The sequence below is a fragment of the Opisthorchis viverrini genome, assembly GCF_000715545.1.
Source record: "Opisthorchis viverrini unplaced genomic scaffold opera_v5_254, whole genome shotgun sequence".
Taxonomy (NCBI): domain Eukaryota; kingdom Metazoa; phylum Platyhelminthes; class Trematoda; order Opisthorchiida; family Opisthorchiidae; genus Opisthorchis; species Opisthorchis viverrini.
Window position 1 is genome coordinate 466,019 of NW_008751906.1, and position 11,223 is coordinate 477,241.

Consider the following 11,223-nt stretch of genomic DNA (forward strand, 5'->3'; position numbering starts at 1 on the left):
GATTTCCGAGATTACACAGGGAAAGAGCACCTTCCTGGTCAGTTATATTTTCCAGGCACAACAGCTTGCACTTTTTTAGGGACTGTGAAGAATGTTCAAATCGGTTAAAGTCGGTTGCAACACTCAACCAAGAACGCACAAGAATTCATTGACAACTAAAAAACGTGATAACTGGGGAAGGTAAAACAATGGCCCCATTTGAAATGAACCCATTGTTCATGTCTTTGAAATACTGAGTAGTCATGTTTTGTTAGAAGCTCGAATTCTTCCTGACCAAGTTCTCCGAATTCGACAGCGACTACTACGAACAACTGAAGGCAGCGCCGATTGGTTCCAAAATTTCAGGGTTCATGTCGCTGAAATAACAATGCAAAAAGCAGAGTGGATGGCATCACAGGCCATCAACCTGAAACTATGTATATTTTGTGTGGGTGATACTTTCGTCGTGGTTAAGAATAGCATGCTGTAATGAGCAAACCAACCGATAAGTGGCGATTTCCAATGAAATTAAGTGTAATATGGAAAGTGAAAACAACAACACACTAGCGGCTTTAGGTATTCTGTCCGCAAGGGTTCCAATTATACGTATGCACACAGAAGTCTACATCGTCTACAGGCTACATATTGAGATGGGTATTTATAGCCACCTAATAAAATCTGCTTTTTTGAGACCGTATAAGCGTAAACACTAGTGGAGTAATTACCCACCCAACAGCTCACTGATGACGTCTCCTCGAGTAGTACGCAAACGTGGGCAAGTGGAAGCTCGGCGAACAGATCAACAACCTGCTTAAGTAAACCAAGTTCCAGTCAAACCAAGCGGGATTTAGGAACTCAGATACTTACCGCCATTATCCTCTTCAAAACTCTCCTCGGTCGTCTTGATGGTGAAGCCCGCCAGGTCATCGTCATCAAATTCGAATTCATCTGAAAACCACAAGAAACTCCAAGCCATGAGAAAAAGTGCACCAGAAATTCTTTTCTGCTTCAAGAAGAAAATTGTGCAGTATGACACTACCACACCACTTCTATGCCTCCGTACACCAACTGCGGGGACTACATTGCACAGTGATACGCATCCCTACTCGGGATTCTGGAACCCAGGATTTCTCGACCTGTTGTTTGAACGCTTGGTTGTTTGGCCGCGAATTTTGATAAGCTTGCGCTGAAGCAATTATTCAGTTTGTCAGTCATAAAACGTGTACTATAAGCACATTGATTCGAGCTTCTACAGTTCCGATCACCGGAAAACGAGAATTATAAGACATACAGCCAAACCTTGGAGGCAATGACATGTTCAGTTATTTTGGGAATCAGGTGTCTAAGCATTGTATGCTATAGCTTGAATGCAAGACGCAGCTGACCGCGCGACTGTCTTTTCTTCCAGTGTCATTAACCATGGGTGGGTTGGGTGCAGGGGTCCCAGTCCAGGAAGGCGGTAGTTTACCGGTCAGCGTGTTCATACATCTTTGGCAGGTTACGCAAAGTCCACAGCTTGGTCCCTTTCACTGGGCTGCGTAAAAAGAGCTGTGCGAAACAGATTATCTTCTGGCACGCCAAAAACACGTCTAAACCGGCGTAACCTGAGGAGCGTAATTCATTTTTTGAGCACCATTTCCATCTTCTAAGGACCATTTGGCTACCTCGGGGTTACTACCCTTTGTTCCCACCGGACCCGGAAAGTGCTTTGGAGTTACGGATAGTCAAACACTGACAATTTTCTGCTTATATAGGCCACAAATGTGATATGTAAAACAGAATGGATAACACAGCCTCACTGTAAATTTTGTCAATGACAGATAAAGGGATGTTACGTCGGTGCCACAGATATTCGAGGTTGGTCAAAACTTCCCTGGCCTTGCCGATTCGGGTAGTAAGCTTGTAGCTACCCGGTCACCCACATACTTGACTTTTCAGCCCACAGTCGCTCATTTGATTACGAGGCTTGTCTTTTTTCATACTCGAAAACACGTCACATTACTGTGACTCATCGGACATCGATTGTCTGTACCGAGTGGTGAGCGTAGCAACAACTCATATGCTGACACACCCACGTACACGCAAACGGACCTGCGTATAGGAAAACCAGATAGAGGCGGCACACACAGACTCGCGCGCTCAGGGAGCAGAAAGTCAAGTCCACAAGTTCACGGACAACTATGGAGCAGGTGTAGCAGCCATACTGCGGAGGAAGCACGATCCCGCCGTTCGAACTTTCACCAAGGAACCCTCAGACGACAAGTTCTACTTTTGACCTGCTCCCATTTTGCATTGTGTTTATTTTTAAACAAGTGGCATCTAAGCACTATCAACTATACTAAAAACTCTCATTAATGCATATGCCTTCTGATTTGTATTATCGCCACCATCAGTAGTGAACTAATAAGCTCATCTCCAGCAAGTTCGCTGGAAAGTATAAATATGCTCAGATAAATTAATTGATCTGACACGTTCTGTCAATCGACTGGAATAATGAAAAAAGACCACAGTTGGACGTTTGAGGAAGCGGCGCTGTTGAAGAATTTACCTCAAGTTAATGGTAGCATCAGTGGATCCTCGGCTAGGGTGAAAGACAGGTTGATTTTGGGGGAACCTGTAGGCCGACAATTGATTAATCTACCCAAAATACTACTAGAGAGCACTTTTGATGCGGCGGGTACAAGGCTGATGCCACGATGGCTTTCTCGTAACATGCTTGTGTACCCTACGAAAACTTGAATGACAGTCAAGGAGCTTCATCCGGCCGGTATTCTGGTTTTGCTCTATCTGCACTATGGCTGTTCTATCGTTCATCAGAACCTCGCCGCCATCACGAAAGTGTACGGTTCGGAGAGTTGTTGTCTGAAGCCAGATTTTCGTTGCTGATGGAGTGCTGGTGTCGATGTTTCATTCAGGCCTTTTGAGCTCTCCCAGCACTTATGCTGCAGTAGACCAGAATATGCGTTCTTTGAAGTGTCCATCAGATCGCTCAAGACGGTGATGGAGGAGTGAATCACCGCACCATTTATTCCGCATAACGTTAAACTGACACCTGTTTATTTTGACCGGGTGATCAAACCAGCCGAAATAGGACACCGCTGTTCCCTGCAGCGGAAGCCGTCTCCAGCTCTTTGGCCTTTGGAATACACCAGCGTTCTCTGTCATTCTTCAAACTTCTGATAATGCGGCAGTTAAATGATCTGCCCTTTCCGTCAGAAATACTATCTGCTAGTCTTAATAATATCCAGTGTTCATTTAATCAAAGGGGTTGCACAAACAGCTCTGGAAGATAAGACCATAGCTTTTCAACCGGACTCCCTCTAACCTTCAAGAGTTTCAAGTATCTTTCTAACCAGCGCAGCTTTATACCCGTGAGCTACTGATTCGGAATTAAAATGCTCTGCTTTGGCATTCGCAATACTGACAGAAAAATTGCTAACCGCCTTAGCACAACGGCATAATTAGAGACAGATTGATTACTTAGGGATAATTGCACTCCTTAACTGAGGCCCTCTCCCGGTAACTGATATCCGTATGATCCTACCGAGTTCTTGAATTTATTGCATTTTGTGGCCTCAAAGTAGTTTCTTGCGAGCGCTTGCACTACACGTTCGCACTGATCAGTAACAGACCATGATCTGCACACAACTGAAAAATTCATCCATAATTATCCGTACTATGAGCATAGACTGCAAATCTCCCAACCAACTGCGCTCCTTTCGGACCTAGTCTTCCAAGTTGGGCATTCATATTGTCTGTCAGGATTACTATATCAGTCATCATTGCCGACAGAAGCACTCGGAACATATCTCGATGAAAACCGCTAACTTCAGTTTCGGAATTTCAGTCTGCTGTGGCATGCGTTTACACGACAAATAAACATTTACTGCATCGTACGGCATTGATGTTAATGGAGCAAGGCAACCGCAGAACAAAAAAGTCCACCGGGCTCGACTCTGGTAAGACGCATCAGACTTCTTCTTTTCCCAAGTAGCACTGAACTCTAGTTTTATTAGTAATTCGACGGTGGTCATGGTCAGCCGTTTGGTAATCGGGGTGTGTTGTTTTCACGGTCAACGTTCACTAATTTGACCGTCCTCGGGAAAGGCAACATTGCTGCTCCCATAAATATGGGCATGCCGATTGCACGAGGGGAATGTTTCACCGCTCGACGGCCTGATAATTCGATTACTCCTAGTACAGTCTGTTCTTTGTCGGGCTGCTTCAAATGCTCCTCAGGCATGGCTGAAATTTTAGAAACTCGTAACTAGACGGCACCTGATGGCATTCGACCTTAAGTCGCAGGCTCCACTTCACTTGTTCACACATTCTGAATGGCTGCTCAATTGCTGGCTTCCCAAATAGAGGTTTTACTCATCAGCATTTTGATCTTTCCATGTTAGCTTCAGTATTGTTGGCAGTGTGGAGGTGTTTTGAAATTGTAATGAAGATTTCGCCTTGTAATTGAATTCGAAAAGCTCGGCACAGCTGTTTGCTCTTGAATGAAGATCATCAGCAGTGCACACATCAGGTTCCATTCCATGGTCCTCACGGGACACGATTAACTCCTCAAGCATACAAGTTTAAACATTCGTAACAAGCATTTAATTCTGGTTTTAAATGAACCGCAGAATGTTCATTTTTATGAAAACATTATTCACTAACCTGCTAAAACGGTTGAGTGGCATATTAATATGAAGTACCATGTAATCATGAGTGTCATCGGTTTGGCAGTTGTCAGGTAAGATAACGGAATAACCAGTTTTGAATATAGTGAAGCCTGGAAAATACTCGTTGTCCTCCTTATATTTGGTAATGCAATTATTGTCCGTTTATCGGTAGCATTCACTCAATATGGAAAATCGATTCTACAGAGAGGGTAACCAATGAAGCTTGGGTTGCACGGTTAAGCGATCTGTGATATGATTAAACATATAGGATTATTGACGTACCAGCGATTGCTATTGGGAAGCTCCTAAAGACCAGTGCGTGATTGCTATTCTACGAGAAATACGTGACCTTAGGTAAACGCCAGTGTCCGAAAACTTGTAACGTGCTACTAACTAAAAGTTAAATTTTGTCATGACCCGTTTAGCAAATCCCTACCCATTGATCTGCACCATGATTAAAAGTGGTCCCAAGTGGAAATTCTGAACTGTTCATGATGCACACCATATGGATGATAAATTAAGTCCCGTTGCTGCGTAGGGGTGAGGAATGGTCGTTTGTCTTTGGACGCAACTTATCTTTCTAAATAACTCTTTCAGTGTTACTCTACAAATCCCTCCCGCAAATTTGAGCTCGGCGGTCACAGTGACAGCTAGATATTACCATTGATAGAATGCAAGTGTGTTAGGGAATGAATTAACGCGTTTGAGGTATTCCGTCTAGCGGCAGTACCCTTCAATCACGTACGGTCAGTTAATAAGTCGGTCGTCTAGGTTGACAAGGACTTTAGGATCCCATCTCATTAGAGTCTCATGTGCATGCTTATAGAGTGGTGGAGACTGCGTACATCGGTATATGTGTGACTGAGAGTGGATGCTGGGTATGTTGCGATTGATTTTTATAAAATCCTGTTTTAAAAATGACAGATGCGATGAAGAAGGAAGACATATTATCCATCCACAGCCTTTAAAACTAATGCAGATTTAAGAGGTTCAATGCGCTATTCTTGTTATGTTGTGTGTGGATGTGTTAGGAAAAACTTCGGTAAGTCTTTGTGGCAGACTCTGCATAACCATACGATTGAGGTCCATTGGAACAGATAAACACACAATATTCAGGAGTGCGAACTACTTCACTCTCGCAGGTCATCTAGTTGGTTTCGGGAGCAAGTGCTAAGTCTTGTAGACGGCTCGGTCAACAAAGAGAGGCATTTGGTAAACTAATTAACGTTTGGGTAAACGGAACGCATTGCGATCGTCGATACTACTGAACAGAAGTAGTTAAGTACCGTTTGCTTTGAAGTATGACGTATATTTCTTTTTTGGTTGGACGGGCAGGAGACAGTAATTGCCGATGGGAAAGAAGCGCCTTACATACAGGATTGGGATCAGCCTACAGGCTATGACGAATGCGTGAAACGAGACTTGTTTTTGGAAGGGGCATTTTTGATGAAGGCTACTTTTGTTATGTGGTTTAAAGTATATATTACGAAGGAAGTCGGTATGCGAGTCTGAGCAGTTAGAGTTACGTACCTTGCTAAAGAGATGTAAACGAGCTCATCAAGTGTGCTTAATTTAAGCGGAGAGTTATTGTCGCAAACTGTTATATATAGACAAGGGTGGCCGTGTTTAACCCCGGTATCAGATGTAGGTGTGATTCTCACAAGAGATTTTAAGGGATGCTAACAAATTATGCTTTTTTCGGCTCACTGACAGACCGACTTTGTGCAAGATGCAGGACGCCGCCGTCCGATTCTGACTCTATGCGATAGGCCAGAAGGTATGCCACTTCCATGTTTCATATGTAGCACAGAAAAAGACTATGGCCCCAAGGGTGCTGAAGACGGATAACTAGAGCGTTTGAAAGCGTTCTAACGAGAGGACAATTTAGTTTAATGTGAGGTTAAAAGATGGTGTGATTTGGAAGGTAAATGGAAAACTTAAAGTATTTTTACGAGGATTCCTCCTATCAGGGCATTGAGAGAACCGGGGGCAATGGTAAGACAAACAATCATTTAGCGGATTAGGGAGTAATTCAGGGAGACTGGCTGAGAGCAGACGATGCGCACCATACACCTAGAATCTTTCGTGAGCGTCCCGTTTTCTTCTGGACGGATGAAGAACATAGACACCGATTTTAGAGTTAAACATTGGAATAAGAGCTTGACAGAGCCGTATATTCGGCAAAGGGAGAGAAATGTTAATTAATCACACCTTCTGGCCAGGTTAAACACAGAGCTTATATTGTTGGCGTGGTGAGACAGTTGCTTAAGTGGGAAATAGTATGAGGGATAAAAACACAGTTAGTGAATAAACATCGATAATCGTCATAGTATGAATACGTTTAAGGACGGAACGTGGTCACAAAACTGGAGATCTACGAATATTTTTAGGGATTCCGTAGTTAGCTAGTTGACCTGAGAAATTGGAGGATAGACGGGAAGTTCGTCGAAGACCCAGCTTGAGTAAACGGTCGAAATAGCAGGAAGTGAAGGGCCAAATATTCCGACACCGTATGGTAAACAGGTACCGCAAGTGGCCAAGGGGCATGTCACGCGTTGAATCTGGTAAGACTTCGATGGTAAATCACGCCATAGTTTTTCCGGTCCGTAACATACAGGTTGGATATTCTAGGACGCCATCAGTTGACCCAGGATTCAGCTTTGTAGCTGTTACGAGTCCAGTGTGTTTCCGACTTATAAGTCGAGTGGTATTTGTGCAGTGAGGATGTGGGGCTCCGCTTCAAATATCGAATAGCTTATAAGGTGTCATTGGTGGGATATAGCGTAGATGGAATTTCGGATACAGTAAACTGGAAAGTGAAACCAACTTTTTGGTTATCATTATAATAAACGGATGGACATTAAATAAAATAGGTCATGTGTGGTTTAATTACAACCAGATAAATTTGGTGAGGTATTGATACAGGGAACACTTTGGTTCAGGTAGATTCAGGTGGAAAGAAATCAGAAATGAGCAGTAAATCCGGTTGCTTGAATGAAGTGTCAGAATTTGCTTGCTGAACGCATCCACAAGTGGAGGTTATTTGTTATATGGGACGTTATTGCAGCCCGAACTATTCATGCACGTGGATTATGTCATGCACAGCGCAGGTTTAGAACCGTAACAGTCCATGATACGAAATGATGATGGTAAAAATATTGTTATGAGATCAGTGTTAAAGACAGAGGTTAAGGCTGGGAGTGCCAAATCATAAGCAGAAATCTAATACATTTGTGATTGACTGCAGCACAAACATGTGCTAAGTATGCTTTATCAGGAGTGAAATATGATGTGTTATGTGTTTGCCTGGTGAGAATATAAGGTCGTAGAGTGACAGGACAGATAGTTGGACATAATCCAGGTTCACCCATATTTCTTCAGATGACACGATTTCCTGCAAAGTGTGTACCACCTTGATGATATTGTTGAACAAAACGTTAAGAAAGTGCGCCAACAGATCTACACATAAATTTGCATAATGCTCAACAAAACTCAGTGATGTTCCATATATTCGCGAATATGGGGCGTTGCTCGATCACGGAAAGTGAGACGTCTCCAGGTGTTCGCTAATCCTTGCCTCAAAACCATAGCTCGCCTGGATAGGTGTCGGCGATTGGAAAAAATGTGTCAAGCAACAGAGGCTGCGTTGGCTGTGACATGTGTTCCGTATGTCTTTTGCCGAAAAGAATTATGTTTTCTACGCCAAATTCATAGTGGCGTGAAAGGGCACGTAGCTATCCTTTGACCTGGCTGAAGGATATTACGAAACGTATGGCTGCTGTCAGTGCTACTCATCTTCCAGGATCGGAACCGCGTGATCCCCACTGCGCCCCTTCAGAGACGCTGTAGAATATGGTTGACAACCAATGGCAGTGGCATTCATGTTGTCACTTTCTATCCAGATGGCGCGAATGAATGTCTGGAGGTGTCGGCACCTTGGAAAAATTTTGCGTGCGAACTAGAAATAAGGTGTCTTTTAACAGCCCCAGGTGAGTCAATAAAAATAGTCTAGGATTGCAAGTTTTTGTATTTGGAATCACAGAGGCTGTTCTAGAATAAGACACTTACTGGATGTGCATGATGGCGCTTGCGGGTTCCCACTATTGTTTGACGTGCTTCGCGAAAGCGAATTCCATAAATCTTCACAAACTTTCATATTCGTCCTGATTACCTTTCTAATGAAGAACGTCCTTGAAAAAATAGAATTTTAATCCATAGTCTCTACGGAATATTTTTGAAGCCTTAAACCTGACAATAATATCGCCAAAGATACCCCTGAATGCTGGCTGTCAACTCAGTTTCTGCTATCTTGCTAACGGGTTTTTCGGATCCTCTTGTTTGTTTGTTTGGGAATGGAAGATGCAAAAATGCATTTTATTGCCTTTAGTACCCGAAGAATCAAAGCCTGCTTATGATTATTTTGAAAGGAATAGGGTAAATTTGGAAATCCCGATGGGCTTGGAAGGATGCACTGTGTTCTTAGATAATTGAATTCTAGGATAATGTAACTTCGGGGCGAACAGGGAAGTGCTTATTTTTGGACAAAAGATATCATTCGTACTTTTGGAATCATTACGCTGGGAATGAATGTTATCATAAGCTATTAGATGTCATTTGAGTTTTTTGCGGGAGCTCACACGAAAACGGCATAGACGCTGATATGCTTCGGATCCATCAAAGGTTAGGTTTTTGTTTCGTACTACTTCTACTTTCTAATATGTCAGAGAGTTGCATTCTTCCAAAAAATAGAGTTGTTTTTTGTGTGGATCACAAGAATTGTTTACAAGCTGCTGGACACGAAGTTTGAAAAAATTCATTTGCATTGAGCTTTCGAAGAGAACAGCATATGCCAGCATCCTCGTGAGTTTTCCCGGTTGTTGCATTGAACGTTGCATTGGATCCCTGATTATTCAACATACACTATACAAAGATTCATTCATTCATTCCAAATCAACTTTTCATTTTATGTGTAGACGGCGCTTGCAATTGCTTTGATCAGATACCGCTCGCTGTTTTCACCAAAAATTTGGCTCCCAATCGCTTACCCGTTAACAGCGAGGAAGTGTTCTCTCTTTTTAAGTTAGAGGCAATCGGCGAAATAATTCTATTCAAGTTTGGACAGTCAAAGTAAAAATGATATTTTTTCGAAGCCTTTATAACATGTGAGCACAGAGAACAGACTGGGATTAAATAACTGACAATTAATTGTCCTCGTTAAGTTTGTACCTGGCGCCATGAATACATGGTCTGTTGACCACCACATAGGCGTTCCGGCCGTCTGCCAACGCAGTTGGGTGAGCCACTACGTCACAAGTACACGTGTGCATAATCAAGACTATGGTGATTATTGGGGGCCAGTTTTCAAAACGATACCCTGACAAAAAAGGCGAACGTTCTAACTGTTGCCGACTCTGCCGACTCTCACACAGAAAGACTGATAGGGAAGTCAGACACAAAAATATGGGCTTCTTAAATTCACAGTGCAAAAAACCTGGAGCGTCGCCAAGCAGACAAACGGTCTTCCCAAATTTGAAATATTCGACCAAGGATAGCCTAGTAGAGGGGCAAAAACTGGCCATATAGGGTAATGACATGAAAAATCCTAACGTTGGCAGTAAAATGATTGTTTCTGAACGTTTTGGTAACCCAATAGTATTTTTGGATTATTGTGTTATTAAAGGCACAATTGTCCAACCGACCAAACTGGATCGCATAGGTAAGTGCGACATACATATTAACTACTAACGTCAGTGGCGCTGCGACTGGCAAGGAACTTGCAATCAAGAGCCAAAATATGCAGAGCTGGCGCCACTTCTTTCTTCCAAGAGCAAGAAATACACAGAAATGAATTCCACATCCAAGTGGCAAACTTACACTTGGGTTGTTTTATATGTACAGGCAAGTGCAAGGTGCTCTACTGACTAGTCATCCGTAAAAGTTGATCCAGATCTTTTCATCGGCTGCAAAGGCAATAGGCAAGCGGAAACCAGCCTCAGTGCTTTCAATTTAAAACGTGGCCATGAAAAAGACAAAGCGGGGTTTTGATTTTCTCTCTATATTTGTAGATAACGGCCTCCAGGTTTACTCCGTTGAATGCAATCATTTTGGTTCAGGATGGGGTCAGTATTGGTAACTGTAAGGGCCGAGGCCACAAATTGGATGACACTGTGTCTGACAGTCCAGAGAATACCAAACTGATCATGTCGATCGCTAGCGATCTGGGAATCGGTGAAAAGGCAGTGGGGATGCGATTTGTTGTCAAATAGGCTGCGTAAATTCCACCAAATTTGGCATGTTATCTGAATAAGCGCTGCGGTCATCCCCGAAAGCCAGGTGCTCGGGTCTGTAACGAAAACAGCACCTCTCTTTAATTCAGCGCATTCAATAAGCTGTCAGTAAAAGTTTAACAAGGAAACATTAAAGGCTAACTGGCGTTAAAAAATAAGTTTTGGCGGGAATCGTCAAAAATAAGTAAAAACGTGTCCGAATGTATTATTTCTCTTGCTGCCTGCCGCAAACAATAAAGGTTTGTCGGTGGTAAAGCAAATGGCATCTACCAAAACCAATGTTCTAC

At 43.0% G+C, this 11,223-nt stretch overlaps 1 protein-coding gene across 1 annotated transcript in view; it reads left to right on the forward strand.

The window, feature by feature from the left end:
• The window catches only part of T265_09007 (hypothetical protein), a gene marked incomplete at both ends in the record, with an annotated part of 28,934 nt that extends 18,019 nt beyond the window's left edge, over positions 1-10,915 (forward strand). Inside the window, one exon of the mRNA XM_009174966.1 lies at positions 10,715-10,915. Coding sequence (XP_009173230.1) covers positions 10,715-10,915 — 201 coding nt within the window. The remainder of the gene's footprint in view (positions 1-10,714) is intronic.
• Between the last annotated feature and the right edge of the window lie 308 nt (positions 10,916-11,223).